Source organism: Molossus molossus, unplaced genomic scaffold, assembly GCF_014108415.1.
Source record: "Molossus molossus isolate mMolMol1 unplaced genomic scaffold, mMolMol1.p scaffold_m16_p_12, whole genome shotgun sequence".
Lineage (NCBI taxonomy): Eukaryota > Metazoa > Chordata > Mammalia > Chiroptera > Molossidae > Molossus > Molossus molossus.
In genome coordinates, this window is record NW_023425347.1 from 300498 (window position 1) to 324353 (window position 23856).

Genomic DNA, 23856 nt, shown 5'->3' on the forward strand with positions numbered 1-23856 from the left:
GCCATGAGGGCTGGGATGTTAGGCATCTCTCCATTTACAGCCTCAGCCAAATAGTTTCCTTTTGCTTCCATGGTGGCAGCTTTAGAGTGTCCTGAGATTTTGACAGTTGCCAATTGTTTACAGTTCTCTGTGACATCGAATAATTCTGCAGCCTATCTTCCATTCTTACGGGCTGCCTTAGAAAACGGAGCAGCCGCTCTGCTCCCACACATCCTACCGCTGTGAGCTGCACCGAAGGCATGGCTCCTGTCAGCGTACATAGTGGCTCCTTGATCTGTGGTCAGTTGACAAGCCTGAGTCAGAATAATTAGAGGCTTGTTGGGCAGATTTTATTCAGGTGAATAAGGACCTTCAATTACATTCCTTGATAGCTAGCTGTTGTGATAGGTATATTGTATCCTTTTGGGAGTTAGGTAATTTTTTGGAGCATAAGACTAAATCACCCACGAGTAGGATTAGAGTTGAATAGCTAGGAAATTTAACATTATTTATAGTATCTAAGACAATAAGTGGGACTCCTCGTATATCCCTGGGGCATCCCTGTCCCAGTAAATTTGTAATCTCCCAGGTGACCAGGAAGAGGTGTTGAGTGTCTTTCTGCTGGGATGCTGAAAAGGGCATGAATCTACCCCTGAAAAATACCGCAGTCTCAGGAATGGCTGATAATGAGGTGTGCGGTTTGGAACCACAGGATGTCTGGGAATAACTAGTTTATTTATAGCCCTGAGATTTCCTGCAAATCCCCATTTTTTTCCATTTGGTTTCTTTACTGGAAGAATTCCAGGGGCACATACATGGAATTATAAGCTCCTCCTTTCTTGTGGTAATTTTCGTTTATCCTAAACTATTAATAAGGAGAAGGGGAAACATCTTCTCATAGTCCTCAGAGCAGCCCTATGCTTCTGCTTTGTTTTTGTTTTCTAAATCCCATTTCAGTTTCCTGTAACCCTTAACGTGGACAGACTCCTCTAAGGAGTGTTCCCGTGAACCTTACTTAGTAATTCTGTTGCTTTTGCTCTCCGAACCCAGTCGGTGTACTAATTGGAATAGGCTAGAAGAAGCCAGGATTACGTGTTCTAACAGATTTCTTTGGGAACCCAGCAGGGTCCAGATGAGCCTTTCTCCAGAGAGAGCTGTTAGAGTCCCTGCTATCGTGTCCCTGCGGGGGGGGGGGGGGGGGGGGGGGAGTGGCGGGGGAGGAGGCAGTGGGGGAGAGGGGGAGGTGCAGGTCCCACCAGGAGCTCAGAGAGCAGAGGGTGTCGAGGAGGAGGACAGAGGGGGAGGAGTGGGCACAGGCACTTACTAACTTCAGAATCGTTCGTTAAGAATATATCTGCTTCTAGAAGCTTCTAATTTCCAAGTCAGGATACGCTTCCCATTCATTCATTCAGTTTAATTGTAGAGCCGGCATTTTTCTAATTTTTGCATGCAAAAAAATTAACTTGGTACCCACAGACAACTGCATTTTGGCCATTTTAAGTTAGATCATTTCTAGTTCAATCTTCCCATTTATGTAAATCACTTTGGGTTTTTTTGTTTTGTTTTTTTGATATTTTGTTCAGATAGAGTGGGAGGGAGAGGGAGAGAGAAACATCGACGTGAAAGGGACACATCGAGTGGTTGCCACCCTCACAGGGCCGGGGACAAACTGCAACCGAGGTACGTGCCCTTAGCGGGAACCGAACCCGGGTCTCTCTGGACCGCAGGCCGACGCTCTAACTGCTGAGCCAAACCGGCCAGGGCTGTAAATCACTTTGAATCACTGTAAATCACTTTATCACTTTGAATAATCCTATCAGGACTATTCATGAGGACTAGGGTCTGGGAGTTTCTGGTCTTGGAGGCACAGCTTCCCATGTCAGTTATAGGGTGTATATATCTGCAGAGTTGGAGCAAATATCCTAGGCGCGTTATGTCTTGGGTCGGAGTGCGCTGCATGTGAGTTGAGCTCCCCGAGGCTCTCAACCCTAGAGTCACATTCAACCCTTAAGTGTCTCTGTTTCTCTCCCAGTGTCTAAAACAGCCAGAAGGACTTCAGGCATGGTTGACCAGGCCTTATGGGGGCTTCCCCTGGACGAGCCAGTCTGTTAACTACAGCTGAGTGGGAATTCCCTGTGGGGCTCCTACACATCGTGAGGAATGACCTCTGACACCTCCACAAAGATTCTTAGTCACCTAAGAACACCTGGGCTGGAGGGATGGCGAGCCCCTTCATAGTGAGTTTAGCTCTCAATTACACAGCGAAGGTTTTTCTGCTCAGACTTGCAGAAAGCAATTCCAATTGTAAAGCCAAAGTTAAAAACCAGCCACACGTTTTTCCTTTTCTCTTGCCTTAGCCTGGGTTCTGTCAACTCTTAACCTTGAGGATTTAAAAAAAAAAAAATACAGCTCAGGCCCTGGCCAGTTTGACTCAGCGGTTAGAGTGTCGGCCTGTGGTCCAGAGAGATCCGGGTTCGGTTCCCGCTAAGGGCACATACCTCGGTTGCAGTTTGTCCCCGGCCCTGGTTGGGTGTCGTGCGGGTGGCAGCCACTCGATGTGTCTCTTTCACGCTGATGTTTCTCTCTCTTCCCCCCCCCCCACTCTGTCTTAAGGTAAGTGCAAAAAAAAATGTCCTCAGGTGAGGACAAAAAATAAAAATACAGTTCAAATAAAGTCAGACTCACCATCACAAGCAAGGGAAGGTCCTAGATCCAAGAGACAACTTGCCCAAGTTCACCCAGTGATTAGGGAGCTGGCGGGCTCAGGGGTCCCTTTGCTGGATCCTAGCTCAGGTCCAGGTCTGCAGGGTGGTCCTGGGAGAGCTCTGAAATCCTGCCGCATTAGGCCAAGTAAATGTCGATGTAAGAAACACTCAAGCCTGTGAAAAATTTTTGTGTATTTATTTGAGCCAAGACTCCTCAATTGCCAGGGAGCAAAAACCTCAGCGGGTTGAGATGATGCTCCAGAGAAGGGCAGTTGTGCACCTTGTTTTACACGGTACAGTCAAAGGGGAAGGCGCAGGTGGCTTACATGGAATCCACTGGTGGCAGATTAGGGAGGTGGGGGAAAGGAAGCAGGGGACAGTCGACAGTAACAGTGCAGGGATGTGTGGTCTTCACAGAGTGGTGCCTGTGTTTTGAAGGGTCCAGAAAAGGGAAAATTACTTTGACATTTATTCCAAAGATACGGTTTTGTTGATGCAAAAAGACAATAGACAGGCTCCATTAAGGTAAAGATTGACCTTTGTCAAGGAAGACCCTGGCCTAGGACATGACTACCTGCCATAAACTACTTTTAGTTAAAAAGTTTTCATTTCAGACCATTCTTTGTGGTTACTTTAGGTCTTTGGTTTGCAAGGGCCCATGCAGACCTCCCCTGAGTTTGTCAGGTTAATATGTGGCCCCTTTTCGTCCACAAGTTATTATAATACTAAATAACTTATGGAAATTACCTCTGAATTTATAAATAATATGTTTATAGTACAAGTTCTTGATTTATCCACTTTAGATATTTAGCTTTAACGTCCAGTGAAAGATGAAAGTGTAGCGCTCTCACGGCGACTTCTGCTTTCCAGTGGTCACGTCAGTGTTCCTCCTGCGTCCGTGTGGCCTGGCTGCTCTCTAGTGTGGCTACACAGCTTCCTGGGCTTGGCCCTCTGCCATGATACTGGATTCTGCACTGCTTTCCTGTGTTGTCCTGTTTGCTAGGTCACATGTCATCCACCTTCTTCTTTAACCTCCTCATTTTGGTATAGCATGTCCTTCTGTAGCTTCTAAAGAATGGATGCATGGGAGGAAAATTTTTGTCATCTTACATATTAAAATGGGCTTTAAAAGGTCTGAGCCGGCGGGAGGTCACATCCACAGCGCAGGACCAATTGTAGAGCCAAATGGCTTTATTGCATGCGCCTGGGTGCAGGCAGGCTGAGTCGCAAATTTCAAGCTCAGCATCGAAATCTCTTTGTTCTCTGTGTGTTATAGACCCAAACTACAGAAACTAAAAAAAACTACATTAAAAAAAAAAAATGAACATTCTCTTGGCACCAAGTAATTGGTGCTGGGTGGCTGATAACAAGTTGTCTCAGAGGTAAGGAGTCTGCTCCAACAGAGGTCAGGGCCATCATTAATTTCCTTCTTTCTTATGGTCCCTTCAGGTTTCCTAAGGCCGCCCTGGTCAGTTTGGCTCAGCAGTTGAGCGTAGGCCTGTGGACCAGAGAGTCCCAGGTTCAGTTCCTGCTAGAGGCATGTACCACAAAAAAAAAAAAAAAAGTTTCCCAAGGCCATCATTAACCCCTTATTTTTTATTTATTTATTTATTTTTTATCCTCACCCGAGGACATTTTTTCCACTTTTTGTTCAGATAGAGTGGGAGGGAGAGAGAGAGAGAGAGAAACATCGACGTGAAAGGGACACATCGAGTGGCTGCCACCCGCACGACCAACCAGGGCCGGGGACAAACTGCAACCGAGGTACATGCCCTTAGCGGGAACCGAACCCGGGTCTCTCTGGACCGCAGGCCGACGCTCTAACCGCTGAGCCAAACCAGCCAGGGCAACCCCTTATTTTTATTAACCCTTTCATATTTCTTCACCCCAGCTGGTGTGGTTCAGTGGGTTGACCGTCGTCCCATGGCCTAAGAGGTCCCGGTTCAATTTCCGGTCAGGATACATGTCTGGGTTGTGTGCTTGATCCCCAGTAGCAGATGTGCAGGAGGCAGCTGATCAGTGTGTCTCTCTCACATCGATGTTTCTGTCTCTCTCTCCCTTCCTCTCTAGAAAATCAGTAAAAACATATTTAAACAAATAAATAAGCCCTGGCCGGTTTGGCTCAGCGGTTAGAGTGTTGGCCTATGGACCAAAGAGTTGCAGGTTTGATTCCAGTCAGGGGCACGTACCTCGGTTGAGGTTCAGTCCCCAGACCTGGCCAGGGTCATGCGGGAGGCATCCAATTGATGTGTCTCTCTCACATCGATGATTCTCTTTTTCTCCCTCCCTCCCTCCCTCCCTCCCTCTTACTCTAAAGATAAATGGAAAAATATCCTCAGGTGAAGATTTAAAAATAAATAAAATGGATTTCTTCTGCTCTCATGTTTGAATAATAGCTATAACTTGATATAGAAGTCTAAACCTACATCTGTTTCTTTTTTTAAACAAAATTTTTCTTTATTATTTCACATAAGTTCAGAAGTAGGCAGTTCAAGGATGATAGAGGGCTAATGTTTACTTAGGATTCTTACGTTTATCTAGATTTTAACATTAAGGATTAACTTTATAGCCATGGTGAAATGGGTCTATGATTTTCCTCTCTGTGAAGTCCTTGCATATAGGTATGAAATTATGCGAATTTTGTAGAATAACTTGGGGGTTCTTCTTGGTTTTTTCTTCCTTTTTTTTTTTTTTGGTCTGAACAAGTTCCTATGTAATTGGGATCATCTCTTTTTTTTTAATTTGGTAGAACTCACCAGTAAAACTATTTCTTCTGTTTTTGTTGGTAAACAATTTTAAATAACTGGTTTGATTTTCAAGTAGATATAACATTAATTATACTTTTTGGTTATTTTTCTTGCGTTAATAAAGCTAAATTTTTGTAGGAATTTTTATTCATTTCATTCTACTTTTCAATATATTGCCAAATAATTATTCATAATACGTACTATGTTTAATGTCTAATTTATATGTAGATATTTTCCCCTTTTCTCATAATATTGTTACTTCAGTCTTCCCTTGGTCAGTCTTGCTAGAGGTTGTCTGCTGTGTTAGCTTTTTTATAAGAACAGACTCTAACATTGTTTATCTATTTTCCGTTTTATTGACTTTTTCTCCTATTTAATTTCTGCGGAGAATAACCCTGTCTCTGAGGGAGATAGGACGTTAGGACGTGGGTACATTTCTTGCCTATTAGTCTAACCACTCCCTATTCATACTGTCACCTAATCCCCATCTTTTGACCACCATACGCATGTACCTCCCTTGACAATGTCTGTTGTCTCCAGTTCCTGCGCAGTTAATTCTCTCAAGTGGTTCTAGTTTCTCATAAGTGTTTCTCTGTGAGGCCCTTAGATCATAGCTTTCTTCCTTTCTCCAATTCAGCTCCTCCTCTTCCACTTCCAGTTTTCCAAAAAGATGTTGAAAGTTCTCATATCCTCATGTCCTTTCTCCTTTTCTCTTTGTCCTTATGTATATACCTTTAAATCTTTTCATTCTTACTTTACTGTGGTTTGGAAACAGTAAGGAGGTAATTATGCATGTAATCAGTTTACCATTTTTAACCTGAGGCAAATACATCATCCTGTTTCCAAACAGGCGTTGTCTGCCCGTCTGGATGCTGTGCTTCTGGAAAAGGCAGAGGCTGAGCAACAGTGTCTTGCTCTGAGGAAGGAGAATATCGCAATGAAGCAACAGGTGGAAGTAAGGCAGTATTTTAATGTTTTTTATTAACTTATCTAGTGTGGTCATGAATTTTAGTCCTAAGATCTTAAAAAAGCATCTCATCTGATTTTAACATTTACAGACAAAGAAACAAATTGATATTTAAAAATAATTGAAATCATTCAACTACACAGAGACAGAGCTAACATTTCTTTGTTTCATTGTTTAATCTTTCTTATCACTAATGTCATTCTTTAATAAAAACGAGGGGGAAGTACATATTTTATGAAAAAGTACTTATTTATGTAGGTCACACATACTTTAAATATGTTCAGTTTTATGATATGCCTCTTGGGTCTAGGCAAATTTCTCCAAAAAGTCGTTTATTAATCTACTCAGGAGATAGACATTAAAGCCTTGTGACTTAACACAATTTATGTAATTTGTCCTTTTTAAAAAAAATTAAATTCAGAATTGTCCTACCTTGTAGTTATTACTTTGAATGACATTAGTGCTGCTGATATACATTGTCATACTTAAGGTAGTCAAAGCCCAAGTAGAATTCTTGCAATATCAGTATCCTATTTCACCATGTACTTTTCTGCTCATTTCCCCTTCTCTCTAGTTAGCCTGTGACTTTTTAAAATTTTTATTTATTGATTTTTTGGAGAGACAGAAAGAAAGAAACATTGATTTGATGTTCCATTTCTTTATGCATTCATTGGTTGCTTCGTGTATGTGCCCTGACCCAAGATCGAACCCAGAACCTTGGCCTATTGGGACAATGCTCTAGCTGAACGAACTACCTGGCCAGGGCTAATTAAATAATTTGTGTGTGCTTCTTTTTATAACAGGACTCTGTAACTAAGATGGAAGACAGCCACAAGGAGTTTGAACAATCACAAAGAGACTGTATGAAGCAAATAGAAGATTTGAAAAATGAGTTAACAGCAGTAAATTTCAAACACAGAGAAGATAAAGCTAAATTGCAAAAGGAATTGGAAGAAGCGAAGAAAAAACAATTAGAGTTTTCAGAACAACTTAAATATCAGAGTGACTCTGAAATTAAAAACCTACAAGAAGAGATTCAGAAAATTAGACCCGCCTTTGAGGAGCAAATTGTATATCTGCAAAAGCAATTAGAAGTTGCCACAAACGAAAAGGAGCAAGAAATTGCTGATCTCCAGAAAGTCATTGAGGCTAATTCTCAGCATTACCAGAAAGATATTAATAGTTTGCAAGAAGAACTTACACAATTGAAAGCTACACACCAAGACAAGGTGAAAGAATTGATGCATCAAATTGTAGCATCTGCTAAAGAATGTGAAGCAGAAGCAAATAATTTAAACCAGGTAAAGGAGAATGTAGTCAAACAGTGTGAGGCAAGTGAGAAGAACCTTCAGAAGAACTATGAGTGTGAATTAGAAAACTTAGGGAAAGCCTCAAGTGCAAACCAAGAAAATCAGACGTGTTCTTTGCTCTTACACGACACTTCTGTAGAACAAACAGTAAATGAAAAAGTGAAACACTTAGAAGCCACCTTAAAAGAACTGGAATCTCAACATAATATCTTAAAAGATGAGGTAATTTATATGAATAATCTTAAATTAAAACTTGAAATCGATGCCCAACATATAAAGGATGAGTTTTTTCATGAACGGGAAGACTTAGAATTTAAAATTAATGAATTATTACTAGCTAAAGAAGAACAGGGCTGTGTAATCGAAAAATTAAAATCTGAGCTAGAAGATTCAAGTAGACAGTTCTGCTATGCTGTGGAACAGCATGACAAAGAAGTACAGAGTCTTCGGGAACAACATCAAAAGGAAATGTCAGAACTACATGAGACATTGTTGTCAGATTCAGAAAAAGGGAAATTAACATTAATGTTCGAAATACAGGGTCTTAAGGAGCAGTGTGAAAACCTACAGCAAGAAAAGCAAGAAGCAGTATTAAATTATGAGAGTTTGCGAGAGATAATGGAAATTTTACAAACAGAACTAGGGGAATCTGCTGGGAAAATAAGTCAAGAATTTGAATCAATGAAGCAACAGCAAGCATCTGATGTTGATGAACTTCAGCAGAAGCTCAGAGCTGCCTTTAATGAAAAAGATGCTCTACTTGAAACTGTGAATCATCTCCAAAAAGAAAATGAAAAGTTATTGTCACAAAAGGAACTTGTACCAGAACTTGAAAATGCCATAAAAAATCTTCAAGAAAAGAATGATGTGTATTTAGTTAGTCTCCGTCAAAGAGATTCCATGTTACAAGAATATGAAGCAAAGATAAGTTACCTTACTGAAGAAAAAGATGATTTCATAAGTAAAATAAAAAGTTCTCATGAAGAGATGGATAATCTCCATATAAAATGTGAAAAGGAAGAAAGATTAATTGTAGAACTTAGGGAGAAAGTGCAGCAAACTACCCAGTACAACAGTGAACTAGAACAAAAGATAAATGAATTGACAAGAGAACTAGAAGAAACTTTAAAAAAAAAGGATCAAAATAACGAAAAACTAGAAAAGCTGACGGTTCAATTTAAAACTCTCTCTGAAGACCAAGAAGCACTGACATCGGAAGTGAAGTCTCTTTCTGACGAAAATAATAAATTAAGTTCAGAAAAGAATCAATTGAGTAGTGATATCGAAGCTCTCCTGTCTCAAAAGGAAAGCTATATTATTCTTAAGGAACACGTTTCTGAATTAGAAAAGAAACTTCAGTTAATAGTTGACGAACGAGATAATTTAAGTAAACATTTTGCAAATGAGCAAGTCCAGAAGTTATCTGTCAAAACTCAGTTGTATGGTTTTCTTAAACAAATGGGGGTAGAAGTTTCAGAAGAAAATGAAGGGCAAGATATTGCAAATGTCCTACAAGCTGTAGGTGAATCCTTAGCTAAAATGAATGAGGAAAAACGCAACTTGCTTTTTGAACATGATAAAAAGGTAATAGAGTTAGAAAAAAATATTAAGTGCCTTCAAGAGAAGATAGTTCAAAGTGAGGAACTTACGTCTTTACTAAGAGATTGTGAACAAGAGAAAGTTCTCTTAAGGAAAGAGTTAGAAGAAGCTCGGTCAGAAATGGAGGCCCTGCAGTCTGATCTAGAAATGAGGAATACTAATGAAAAAGGAAGGCTTGAAAATCAGAATCCTTCAATTCAAGTTGAAGAAGAGTCTCAAAAATTATGTAGCAAAATTGAAATTCATAATGAAAAAGAAAATTCTTTTATAAAGGAACTTGAAAACCTAAGGCTAGCACTAGAACAGAAAGAATCTGAATTGCAAGATGTGAATGCAGAGTTGATAGCATTTAAGGTACTGTTAATTTTAACTTTACTGATTTAAATAAATTCTTAGTGCTAGCTATAAACTCTAGAAAATATATAAATAAACCTTTTTACACTTCCAAGTCAATTTAAATTTTTAGCATTTAATTGCTAATTAAATTTTTAGCTCAAATGGGGAATTTCTGAAAAATACGTTAAACATTTTCATGTTGTGTATCCTGTTATCACATTGATGGTTTTTGGTTTTAGATCATTTTAGAATTATTATCTTGCATAAGATTAAATGGTTAAGAGGTTAAGTGTCTTGGTCAATATTGTATAACTTAGCAGCAAAACTGCAACTAAACGTGAAAAACTTTGAATTTCATTCTTGTGTGATGTACATATTATCTCTCTCTCTTTTTTTTTTTTTTTGGTATGTGCCCCTAGCAGGAACCGAACCCGGGACTCTGGTCCACAGGCCGACGTTCTAACCGCTGAGCCAAATCGGCCAGGGCCATATTATCTTTCTTAAAGAGCACTGTTCAACAAAATAGTAGGCAATAGTGGCTGGTATTTAACTTTACTCAAAATTTTAGATTTTTCTCTAAAAATTTGTGACAGTATGCTAAAGTAATCATTTCATCTTTTCCTTATTAATTATATATTTGATATGTGTCAGGTTATTTACCTTGGCTTGAACGTGATGGCCAGTTCATCATCGGGAATGAAATAGTTCTGTTTTTGTTGTTTTTCCTGTAAAATGTAGAATTCCTTGGAGAAATCACCTTGTGAAGAAAACGATCAACCTTCTTCAGTAAAAGAGCTAGAAGAAAAAATAGGTAAGTACAGTTTTGCAGATGTGTTATCAAAGTTACACAGATTCTCTTAATGTTGAAATAGATTGGGAAGTACAGTAGCCAACTAATGAGACTTTAAATGATAATAGGCAGCTATCTCTTCCTAATGTCCCTTTCTTGCCCCTCTGCCATCGGTTCACCTTCAGTTTCAAAACTGTCACTTTCTGTTTAATCCAAGCAAAGGACTGATATGATTCCACTTGTAAATGGCTCCTGGGAAGGCAGGAGTCTGAGCACAGAAGCACTGTTGTCACAGGCAGAGGAGTTGGGACTTTATCTTTACTTCTCCTAATAATGTTATGGGGTAGCTTTTTTAAAGACAAAGAAACAAATACTTAGTGTTATGTAAGGTGCCCATAATTCCTCATTTTAGTGCTCACTTAGATTGGCAGAGAGAAGGGGAAAGGATAGTTGAAAGAGTTTAGAATGACCCCCGATTTTCTATAATGGGTGATTAATGCCAGGCAGGTTAGGAGATCATAGACTCAGTTTTAGATAAATTAAGTGTCAATACCAATGCAAGTGGAGATGTCAAATAAACTGCTAAATACACAAATCTGGAATTGAGAGAGCTAGCTAGATCAGAGATAAAAATGTATAATCAACATATTAGTTGCCATTAAAAACCATGAGATTGAGATCACCAAGCAATGGAGTATAATAAAAGGAGGACCAGAGACAGTTCTCCATCATTTAAAACCAGAAAGATAGAAACAGCAAAGGAGATTGAGAAGGCTCGATCAGCCAGTGAGGTGGAAGACTCAGAGCATAAAATGTCTTGAAAGCTAAGGCAAGTGACGTTCAAGTGAAGGAAGTGTTTCAAGAGGGAAAAAAATGTTTAACCATGGTGAATGCTATGATAGATCAAGTAACATTAGTACTTAGCACCAGCCATTGGCTTAAGCAACCTAGATGTCATTAGTAACTTGGTGGTAACAGTTCCCATGAATTGCCAAAACCAGAGCCTGATTGAAGTGAGTTCAAGAAACAAATGAAGGAAGAGAAATTAGAAGCAAGTGTAAACAACTGTTACGGAGTTTTGCTGTAAAACAAAGAAGACATGGGACAATATCCAGAGGGGAATTTTACTTTTTGTGTGTACAATGTTTCACCTGTCATGACCTCTCAGCAGCTCTCTGACTACTTCCACTACTTATTCCCAACCGTAATCTCGATGACATTTTTCTTGTTGCAGACAGATGCAGCTAGGTTAATAAGCAGGGACAGAACTGAACTTAAGCAATGATATCATCAGGAAGTAAGATATGCCTTGGCTGATGTGGCTCTTTCAGTCGGTTAAGCATCATCCTGTGCACCAAAAGTTTGTCAGTTCAAGACCGGATGAGGGCATGTACCCCAGTTGTGGGCTCGACCCCCATTTGGGGGCGTGCAGGAAGCAGCCCATCAGTGTTCTACTCTCACATCAATGCTTCTCTCTGTGTGTCCCTCTCCTTCTCTAAAAATCAGTAAAAAAAAAAAAATTTTTTAAGTAAGATATCACCCTAGCGGGTTTGGCTCAGCAGGTAGAGTATTGGTCTATGGACCAAGGAGTCGCAGGTTCGATTCTGGTCAAAGGCATGTACCTGGGTTGTGCTTCAGTCCCCAGCCCTGGTTGGGGCCATGCGGGAGGCAGCCAGTCAGTCAATGTCTCTGTCTCTCTCTCCCTCGTTTCCTCCCTCGTACTCTGTCTGAAAATCAATGGAGAAAAAATAACTCGGGTAAGGATTAAAAAATAATAATAATAATGTAAGATATAGAACAATGAAGTCTAAATAGGGAAGATGGTGCCCAGCTTGTGTGGCTCATTGGTTGAGCGTCCACCCATTAAACAAGAGGTTGCCGGATCCATTCCCGGTCAGGTCACATGCCCAGATTGTGAGCTCAATCCCCAGTTGAGGGAATGCAGAAGGTGGCCAATTGATGTTCGCTCTCATCGATGTTTCTATCTCTCTCTCCCTCTCTCTTCGCCTCTCTAAAATCAATAAAGAAAAAAATTTTTTTTTAATAAATAGGGAAGATGACTAAAGAAATTAAGGGAAGAAGTTAAGATTGGATACATAGAACACATTACAGATTTAGTCGTAAAAATAAGACCAACCAAGAAGAATATGCCTAGGTAACATAAGTATATAACTTCATCTGGTATGTCTTCTACTTGATCCCTGTTTGAAAATTACTACCTAAAATCCTGGCATACGTGTGTTTCCAGGAAATCAAGTAGGCTATTTTGGAGGATTGAAGAAAATGGGAATATTTTACATTGTTTGCCTCACTTAGATAATTAATAATTAAGTTTTCACTTTAAGAAAAAATAGGTATTGCCCTGGCCAGTTTGACTTAGCAGTTAGAGCAAAGACTCGCAGGTTTGATTCTGGTCAAGGGTACATACCTTGGTTATAGTTCAGTCCTCAGCCCTGGTCAGAGTTGTTGGGGAGGCCACCAATCCATGTGTCTCTCTCACATCAATGTTCCTCTCTCTCTCTCTCTTCCTCTCTTCCTCTTTCCCATTCTGTCTGAAATGAATGGAAAAATTTCCTCAGGTGAGGATTTAATTAATTAAAATAAAAATTTTAAAATAGGTATTGCCCTGGCTGGTGTGGCTCCATTGGTTGAGCCCTGGTTCGATTCCTAGTCAGGGCACATGCCAGGTTTTCGGGCTTGATCCCCAGTAAGGGGCATGCAGGAGGCAGCTGATCGAAGCTTCTCTCTCTTGCCCCTTCCTCTCTAAAATCAATAAAAACATATTTTTTGAAAAATTAGTATTAATATTCTTGGTACTTATTTTATCATTTTAAATTTCAAATTGCAGATTTTGTGTTCCAGATTAAAGATCAATTTCTAGGGCTTAAACAAGTAATTTTAAGTTTTTTCCATTTGAGTTCATATATAATCCATTTTATATTTTTAGAATATCTGAAAAAAGAATCTAAAGAGAAAGAGGAGAAAATAAATAAGATAAAACTAGTTGCTGTGAAGGCAAAGAAAGAACTAGATTCTAGCAGAAGAGAGGTAAGGTGACTTAAAAATGCAAGATCCAAGAACCTTATATTTTAGAAAATCAAGTTTTTCTGTCCATAAAAAACTCTCTGTTTTATATTTAAAATAGGTCCAGACTCTAAGGGAAGAACTCAAATCTGTTCAATCAGAAAAGGATCAGTTGTCTACTTCCATGAGAGATCTCATTCAAGGAGCAGAAAGCTATAAGGTAAGAAGTGATTTTTTTTTTTCTATAATCCTCACCCAAGGATATTTTTCTATTTCATCTTCAGATAAAGTGTAGGGAGGGAGAGGAAGAGAAACATCAACATGAGAAGGATACATTGACTAGTTGCTTCCCACACGATCCCAACCAGCGCTGGGGATGAACCGCAACTGAGGTATGTACTCTTGACCGGAATTGAACCCGAGACTCATTGGTCTGTGAGTGGATGCTCTACCACTGAGCCAAACTGGCCAGGGCAGTAAGAAGTGATTTTAATAACAAGTTGTATTTGTAACCTCTGAGTTAAGAGTTTCTAGTAAGTCACTTTAACTGTGTGTGTGAGGTGGTATCATCCTAGGGTCAAGGTTTAAATGGCTAAGCTTTAAATAGTGCCTTATGTTTTTTTTTTTAATTAAAATTCTGTTTTGGGATTTTATAGTAAAATTAGTAACAAAAAAAAAGATGGCTATTATTATTTAATATTGATTGTTCTGGCCACATGAATAAACATGAAGCTTAATAAGTCTGACAGAAAAATAATGCATTGTTATTTGAAGATAATATGCTTCTCTACCTAAATAACATGAGAATCTTATTAAAAAATATAGAAAATAAAAAGGAGGGTACAACAAAATTACTTAATGCAAGATAAATACCATTATATTTCTCTATGTATTCATTCAGCAAATATTTTTATATTTGTGTACGGGGGAGATTGTGGTAAACCAAATACACTAAGTTACTGCCCTATTAGGACTTGTATTCCAGGGGCAATAGTAGACAAGCAGACAAAAATCAAGATCCATACTGTACAGAAAAGTAAATTTAGGAAGGAGAAGAGAGCGAGCCACAGTAAAGTGGGATTTGATTAAAAGAAAACTCCATAGTAACCTAAAATAAAATTTTGTGAAGAACTTGAATGAGAAAATTTGGCATTTAATAAAGAAAACTGCAAAGCATATATGGGTTGACTGACTATTATTTGAAATATCGGTTCTCAAATGTTGTTTACATGTTCTAAAACAATTTCATTAAAAATTCTAGGTTGGCTTTGAAATCAGTTTTTATTTTTCAATTACAGTTGACATACAATATTATATTCATTTCAGGTGTGCACCCCAATGATTAGACATTATTGCAATTTACTAAGTGATCATCCCAAAAAAACTTACATCTATCTGACACCATACATAGCTATTAGAATATCATTGACTATTTTCCTGTGCTGTACTTTACATTCTCATGACTATTCTGTAACAACCAATTTGTACTTCTTAATCCAAATTCCTCTCATCTGGCAACTGTCAAAATGTCCTCTGTATCTGAGTCTGTTTCTGTCCTGCTTGTTTATTTTGATTTTTAGATTCAGTTTTTGATAGCTATGTATTTATTGTCATTTTACTGTTCAGATCTTTCATCTTTTTTTTTTTTTTTTTTCCTTTTTCTTAAAGAAAATCCTTTAACAGTTCATGTAATACTGGTTTGGTGCTGAACTCCTGTTTCTTGTCTGGGAAGCTCTTTATCTGACTTTCAATTCTAAATGCTAGCTTTGCTGGGTAGAGTAATCTTCGTTGTAGGTCCTAGCTTTTCATCACTTTGATTATCTCTTGCCACTCCCTTCTGGCCTGCAGAGTTTTTGTTGAGAAATTAGCTGACAGTCTTATGGGAGCTCCCTTGTAAGTAACTAACTGCTTTTCTCTTGCTGCTTTAAGATTCTCTCTTTGTTTTCAATTATGATGTGTCTTGGTGTGGGCCTGTTTGGGATCATCTTGTTTGGGACTCTCTGTGCTTCCTGGACTTGTATGTCTATTTCTTTCACCAGGTAAGGTAAGTTTTCTGTCAGTACTTTTTCAAATAGCTTTTTAATTTCTTTTTTTTTTTTAATCCTCATCCAAGGACATTTATTCATTGTTTGTTCAGATAGAGTGGGGGAGAGAGAGAGAGAGAGAAACATCAACGTGAAAGGGACACATCGAGTGGCTGCCACCCACACGACCTAACCAGACGGGGGACAAACTGCAACCAAGATACCTGCCTTTAGTAGGGACTGAACCCAGGTATCTCCGGACCGCAGGCCAACGCTCTAACCGCTGAGCCAAACTGGTCAGGGCAGGTTTTTAATTTCTTGTTCCTTTTCACCTCCTTTCGGCACCTCATGATGTGAATGTTGGTACACTTGAAGTTGTCCCAGAAACTCCTTACACTATGTTCAAATTTTAGATTCTTTTTTCTTTTTTACTGTTCTGACTGGGTGTTTTTTGCTTCCTCATATTCCCAATTGCTGATTTGATACCTGGTGTTCTCTAATGTTGATTCCCTATAAAGTATTCTTCATTTCAGTTAATATATTCTTCATTTTGACTGGTCCTTTTTTTATGTTCCCTAAGTTCTTTTTCATGCTGTTGAAGTTTTCTTGTGTTTATTTTTTATCCTCACCTGAGGACATTTTTCGATGTTTTCTTCAGATAGAGTGGGAGGGAGAGAAAGGGAGAGAAACATTGACGGGAAAGGGACACATCGAGTGGCTGCCACCCACACGACCCAACTAGGGCCAGGGACAAACTGCAACGAAGGTACGTGCCCTAAGCAGGAACCGAACCCAGGTCTCTCCGGACCGCAGGCTGACACTCTAACCACTGAGCAAAACCAGCCAGGGCTTATGCCGTTGAAGTTTTCACTAAATTCCTTGAGCATCCTTATAACCATTGTTTGAACTCTGTATCTGGTAGTTTGCTTGCCTTCGTTTCATTTAGTTTTTTTCTGGAGATTTCTCTTGTTCTTTCATTTGGGACCTGTTTCATTTTGGCTGCTTCCTAGATCTGTTTCTGATAGAGCTGCTGTGTCTCCTGGACTTGGTGGAATGGCCTGTGTAGCAGGTGTCCTGTAGACCCCATGGTGCAGCCTGCCCAGTCACCTGAGCTGGGTGTTCCAGGTGTGTTGCCCATGTGGAGAGTGTACACTGTCCTTTTGTAGTTGAGCCTTGACTGCCGTTGGCATCACTAAGAGGGAGTAACACCAGGCCATTTGGCTGTGAGGACCAGTTGTGACTGCAGTGGAAGAGCTGCTGTGTAGGAGCTGACCCTACGGGTGGAGCAGGACTTGCTTCAGTGGGGCATTGGTGCTCGTTGAGTCTGCTCCTTGAGTGTGTCACTCATGGAGGTGGTAGGGTTGTTAATTCAGTGTGGTATGAAGCTCTCCACTGGATGCATGGGCTCTGGGGCCTCCTGGGAGGTGCAAAGTCAACCACTGCCTGTGCCCTGGCTGGGGCCACCTAGTACAAGCTACAGAAAGATCTGCAGATGGCTGCTACTTGTGTTGTGCTTGGAGGTGCCCAGGAGAGACCAAGCTGTGAACCAAGGTGGGCTGCCACTAGTGCCAGGCCTAGGCCACTTGCAAGAGGTACAGGGCATGCTGAGACCAACTACTTGAGAGATCTTAGGAAAGTCTGAAGCATGAGTCAAGAGAGGACAACTATATGGGAAAGAACCTGGAAATAGTTTGGGTAAACCTATAAGTTAGGTGGGGTGAGGTCTTAGGGAATCACATGGATGAGTTAAACAGTGTGGGCCAGGTTGATGGAGACTCAAATATGCCAACCTGTCAGTTGTGTGTGTGTGGGGGGGGGGGGGTGTAAAACAAGGGTGGTAGGGGGTCAGTCTCACCAAAGGAATAATGGCCTCTGCCATCACTTTTGTCTGTGAGAAAACTGCTCTCCCCCAGCTCTTGCCCTGATGCTAGATAATTTAGTTCCTCCCTGAATGTCCCTGGTTCCTTTCAAGCTGCTGTCCCAATACTGGAGTCAAGAGGGAATAAGTCTAAGTAAGTATGTGTCAGCTCTTTTTTTTGTATTTGTTTTTGTTTTTGGTACGTGCCCCTAGTGGGAATCGAACCTGGGACTCTCTGGTCCACAGGCCAATGCTCCAGCCTCTGAGCCAAACTGGCCAGGGCTGTGTCAGCTCTTTAAGAGGAACTGTCTGGGATTCCAGAGGCCTCTGTCTCCCTGAGCCACTATCCCCACTGGTGTCTACAGCCAGAAGTTATGGGGATTTGTCTTTCTGGCATTGGAACCCTGGGCTGACAGGCCTGGTGTTGGACTCGCACCCTTTGCTCCTCAGAGTCAAGGTATCCTTCCTGATTAAAAACTGCCACGCAAGGGTGTGGGACTAGTCCATTCTGTGCCTTCACCCCTCCGACCAGTCTTGATGTGGCTTTTTTAATTCCCTAGTTGTAGCACTTCCATTTAGCTAGATTTTAGGTGGTTCTGAATGATGGTTGTTCTGAAGATTACTTGTATCTTTGATGTGGTTGTGGGAGAAGAGGAGTACCACGTTTACCTACACCACCATCTTAGCCAGAAGCCCTCTAGGGTTTTTTGGTGGGATACTCTTGACAATCTAGCAAGAAGTGAAAAGCAACATCTTGCTCTAGCAGACAATAAAGTTTATTACAAAACTACAATAATATGATATAGTTCTTAGGCAAAAATAAAAGAGATTAATTTAACAGAAGACATAAAGATTTATGCATAACAACAATTATAGGCCAGGCCCTCTCCTATACATTTGTGTTGTGCTTGGAGATGCTCAGGAGAGGCAAGCTTTATTTTGTCACACTTAATTCTCAAAACAAAAACAACCCCAAGAAGTATGTTATTAACATTGCCAGTTTACACGTGATGAATCTGAGGCACAAAGAAATTAAGGGGCTCAAGGTCACAAGCAAGGAATAGCAGAGCTGGGATTGGATTTAGCAGGTCTTGTTTTAGATCTGTTCTTTCACCAAGTAAACTATATTACCCCAGTGAAATTTAAAAACACAGAAACCAATGAGGAAGGAATTAGAAAACTATTTCATAAAAATCTAGTAGACTGCCCTGGCCGGTTTGGCTCAGCAGTTGGAGTGTCGGCCTGCGGTACAGAGAGACCCAGGTTCGGTTCCCGCTAAGGGCACGTACCTCGGTTGCAGTTTGTCGCCGGCCCTGGTTGGTCGTGCGGGTGGCAGCCACTCGATGTGTCCCTTCACATCGATGTTTCTCTCTCTCTCTCTCTTCCTCTCTCTCCCTCCCTCCCGCTCTATCTGAACAAAAAATGGAAAAATGTCCTCGGGTGAGGATACAAAAAAAAAAAAATCTAATAGACTTTTAATTGATTCCACAGACTAAAATAAAATCTGGATGGATTAAAGAGTTTTGTCAAAATAAAAGTGATTCTTTAAAACCTGTAATAAAATGATCATTTGGCTGCTAAATAAAAAATCATTTGGCTGCTAAATAAAAAATCCTTTACTAAACTTAAAAGCAATTAAAGAAGTTACAAAGGAAAATATACTGAACTATATGAAATATTAAATTGACATGAAAATATGACAAGAGATTAGTATCCTTAATATATATAGACATGAGTATTTTTGTTGTTGTTGTTAATCTTCACCCAAAGCTATTTTTCCATTGATTTTTAGATAGAGTGGAATGGAGAGAGGGAGGGAAAGGGAGAAACATCAATGTGAGAGAGACACATTGATTGGTTGCCTCCTGCATGGCCCTGATTGGGGCCAGAGATCGAACTTGCAACCTAAGCTCGTGCTCTTGACTAGGAATCGAACCGGTAGCTATTTGATCTGCAGGCCAATGCTCTAACCACTGAGCAAAACCAACCAGGGCTCATAATTTCAATTTCTAAACACACTTATTTGAAATTTATATATAGACTTATTCATTCTTTATAAGCCATTAGGAGCTTGCTTCTTTACATACTAATTTCTTAATTTCCTCCAGAGATGGGGTATGTCAATGTATTTTTTTAAAGTATAGATTTCAAAAGATTGAAAATAAGAATAGAATATGTAATAACTGTGGCACAGCTACAACAAAAAGGTATAATATATGCATAATGAGAATGCCATAAGAAGAAGAAAGAAACAAATATTTAAAAGATATTTGACACAGTAATGACTGAGGATTTTCCCAGATTAATGTCAGACACCGAACTATAGATCCAAGAAGCTCAGAGAACACTAAGCATGGTAAATACCAAAGAATTATACCTAAACATATCATTTGCAAATTTCAGAATATCAGAGATAAAAAAAAGTTCTGAAAAAAGCCATAAGAGGAAAAACACCTTACCTGTAAGAATTATGTCCTACTTATCAAAAACCATACAAGAGCCCTGGCTGGTTTGACTCTGCAGTTAGAGCATCGTCCTAAAGACCAGAGAGTCCTGGGTTCGGTTCCTGCTAAGGGCACATACCTCGGTTGCAGTTTGTCCCTGGCCCCAGATGGGGTCATGTGGGTGGCAACCAGTCGATGTTTCTCTCTCACATCAGTGTTTTTTCTCTCTCTCTTACTCCCTCTCTCCCTCCTGCTCTATCTGAAGATAAATACAAAAATGTCCTTGGGTGAGGATTTAAACAAACAAACAAAAAAAACATACAAGAAAGAAGAGAGTAGAATGAAATACTTAGGAGTATTGAGAGTAGGACATCATAGGAATGGTGGCATAAGAGATCCCCTGGGCCTCTCCCCCATGAAACTTCAACAAGTTGATCAACTGTAACTCAACAAAGGATTCCCTGCTCAATAGAGAAGCATGCCTGAGACACCCACACACTGAAGCATCTAAAGGTGGCCAACAGTGGGTGGGAGAAGAGCACACATGGCCACGGATACAGCCCTGCTGCTGGGAGCTGGTGACCAGCTCAGCCTGGAAAAAGGAGGAAGCCGGTGGTAGACAATTCTGTGGGCCAGGTTAACAGAGGTCTCTGTGGGTTCTCCAGCAGGCGAGCAGTGTGAACAACAGCTGAGTGGGCCAAGATGCTCAGGCAAGGATACAGCATAGCAGGGGTTCTGCAGCACCTGTCTACTGTCAGGTGGTGGTGTTTCAGACAGAGACAGAGCTACAGTGCCCTACCGTCCCTCCCTTCGGACACCCAAAACTCATCTCCAGTTATCCTTGTGTAAGGTCAAGGAGCATATTATCTGCAAACCAGGAGCTATTGCATTAGAATTGCCGTTTTTCTCTGTGATCGATCCCCAGGAGGGATGTGAACAGGGAGACCCTGTGGAGGTGTGGGGTCGCCATTACAGTGAGGGCAAAACAAACCCCACCCCAAAGTGATTGTACTGTCTTACGGAATCCAAGAGGTCAGCACTGGAAGGTAATACAGGTAAAAATCTTGTGGTTCAATACCAGCTACTGAAAAATAGTACACCTCTTCAGAGAAAGCTGCTAGAGAAAGATCCTTAGTAGGAGGCATGCAGGAGGCAGCCAATTGATGTCTCCCTCTCATTGATGGTTTTTTCTCTCTCTCTCTTTCTCTTCCTCTCTCTAAAAATAAAAAATAAAAATAAATAAATACATGTTAAAAATATATATATCAGCTTTAAATGACACACTAGACCAAATGGACATATTGTTATTTACAGAGCCTTTCATCCCAGAACATCAGATTATACATTCTTCTCTGGTGCATATAGAACATTCTCAAGGATAGATCATATGTTGGGTCACAAAACTAGCTTATCAAATTCAAAAAGATTGAAATTATACCAAGAATGTTTGCTGACCACGATGCCTTGAAATTAGAAATCAACTGCAATACGGAAGTAAAGAAACCCACAAATACATGGAAATTAAACAACATTATTACTAATAAAAAAAAAATTACTAACTTAGGAAGAAATAAAAGGTGAGATCAAAGATATAGAAACAAATGAGAATGAAAATACTGCATATCAAAACTTCTGAGATGCAGTATTAAGAGGGAAGTTCATATCATTACAGGCCTATCTCAAGAAACATGAGAAATCACAAGTAAACAACCTAAAATTGCATCTTAAAGTACTAGAAAAATAAAAGCAGCCCAAAGCAGAAGAAAATAAATATTAATAATTAGAGCAGAATTTTGTGAAAAAGAAAACAAAGAGAGTACACACAAAAAATAATGCAGTAAAAAGCTGGTTCTTTGAAAAGAATTGCATTGACAACCCTCTGACTCGTTAAGGAAAAAAGAGGAAATAACCTGTATAAACAAAATCAGAAATGAAAGGAGAAGTTACCAGAGGCATTACAGATCTACAAAGAATCATACTAGAATACTATGGACTGTATGCCACCAAGTTCAGTAACCTAGAAGAAATGAATAAGTTCCTAGAAATATAAAACCTTCCTAGACTAAGGCATGAAGAAATGGAAAATCTAAATAAGACCTATCAGCAGTGAGGAAATTGAAACAACCATCAAAAACCTTCCAAAGACAAAAGTCCTGGACCAGATGGCTTCACCAGTGAATTCTACCAAATTTTCAAAGAAGACTTAAAACCTACCCTTCTCAAACTCTTCCAAAATATTGAAGAATTAGTGATACTTCTTTACACATTTTATGAGGCCAACATAACCCTGATACAAAAACCTGGCAATAATAATACAAAAAGACTAATACCTCTGATTAATATAAATGCAGAAATCTTAAAATACTAGCAAATCGAATACAAGTATACATCAAAAAAATAATACATCACGTTCAAGTGGAGTTCATTATGAGGATGGTTCAATATATGCAAACCAATCAATGTAATACACATCAACCAAACAGGATAAAAATCAAATTATCTTATTAATAGATGCAGAAAAAAACATTTGATGAGATACTACATTCATTTTAGGATTAAAACATGAAGCAAAGTAGGAATAGAAAGCAAGTACCTCAGCATAATAAAGGCCATATATGGTAAACCCTCGGCTAAAAGTATACTCTATGACAAAAAACTGAAACCTTTTCCTTTAAAATCAGGAATGAGACAAGAATATCCGCTCTCACCACTCTTATTCAACATAGTTTTGAAAGTTCCAGCCACAGCTATAAGGCAAGTGAAAGAAATAAAAGGCATCCAAATTCGGAAGGAAGAAGTAAAAGGGTCTGTTTTGGGAGACTACATGATGCTGTACATAGAAGATCCTAAAGACTCCACCAAAAAAAACTGTTAGAAATAATAAATACAATAAAGATGCAGGATACAAAATCAATGTCAAAAATCCACTGCCTTCTTTTACTAACATTGAAACTTCAGGAAAATAAATGGGGGGAAAAATTCCTTTTGAAATTGCAAACAAATGAATAAAATACCTAGGAGTAAACTTGACAGAGAATGTGAAAGTCATATACTGAAAACTACAAAGCATTATTAAAAGAAATGGAAAAAGATACAACAAAATGAAAAAGTATCTCGTGTTTATGGATTAGAAGCATCAACGTAGTTAGAATGGCCATGTTACCCAAAGCAATATATCAATTTAATATCCCCATTTAAGTCCCAATGTCATTCTTTAAAGAAATAGAACAAAAAATCATATTTGTATGGACCCACAAAAAATCCTGAATAGCCAGAACGTTCCTGAGAAAAAAGAATGATGCTGGAGTATCGCACTACCTGACTTCAAGTTATACTACAGAGCTATGATCATCAAAACAATGTGATAGGACTTACGGTCAAGATGGTAGCATAGGTAAATGCGGTACTCACCTCCTCCCACAACCACATCAAAATTGCAACTAAACTACAACACAACCGTCATTCAGAACTGCCTGAAATCGAGCTGACTGGAAGTTCTACAACTATGAAATGAAAGAAGCAGCCACATTGAGACTTGTAGGAGGGGCGGAGGCATGGACAGACTGGTCCCACACCCGCATGTGATCAGGGAGGCTGTGCCACTGGATCCTACAGGACACCTACAACAATAGGCCACTCTACGAAACCTAGGAGACATAGCAACTCTTCCTAATACATAGAAACAATCACAGGGAAGTAGCCAAAGTGAGGAGACAAACATGTCCCAAATGAAAAAAAAAAAAAAACGCCAGGAAAAGAATTAAACAAAATGGAGATAAGCAATTCGATGCAAAATTCAAAACACTGGTTATAAGTTTGCTCGAGGAACTTGGTGAGACATTCAAGGAACTTAGTGAGACCTTTAAGGAACTGAAGAAGACTTCCAAGGAACTTAGTGAGAACATCAACAACATAGAAAAAGGACCACTCAGAAATGAAGGATGCACTAACTGAAATAAAAAATAATTTACAGGGAATCAATAGTACAGTAGGTAAAGCCAAGAAACAAACCATCGATTTAGAATATAAGGAAGCAAAGAAACACCCATTCAGAACAGGAAAAAAAAAATCCA

At 39.5% G+C, this 23856-nt stretch overlaps 1 protein-coding gene across 2 annotated transcripts in view; it reads left to right on the forward strand.

The window, feature by feature from the left end:
* The window catches only part of GCC2 (GRIP and coiled-coil domain containing 2), a 94933-nt gene that overhangs the window by 12231 nt on the left and 58846 nt on the right, over nt 1-23856 (forward strand). For both annotated transcript variants that reach the window (XM_036255874.1, XM_036255873.1), the window contains exons 5-9: nt 6282-6386; nt 7202-9661; nt 10382-10454; nt 13381-13481; nt 13579-13677. In XM_036255874.1, coding sequence (XP_036111767.1) covers nt 6282-6386; nt 7202-9661; nt 10382-10454; nt 13381-13481; nt 13579-13677 — 2838 coding nt within the window. The remainder of the gene's footprint in view (nt 1-6281; nt 6387-7201; nt 9662-10381; nt 10455-13380; nt 13482-13578; nt 13678-23856) is intronic.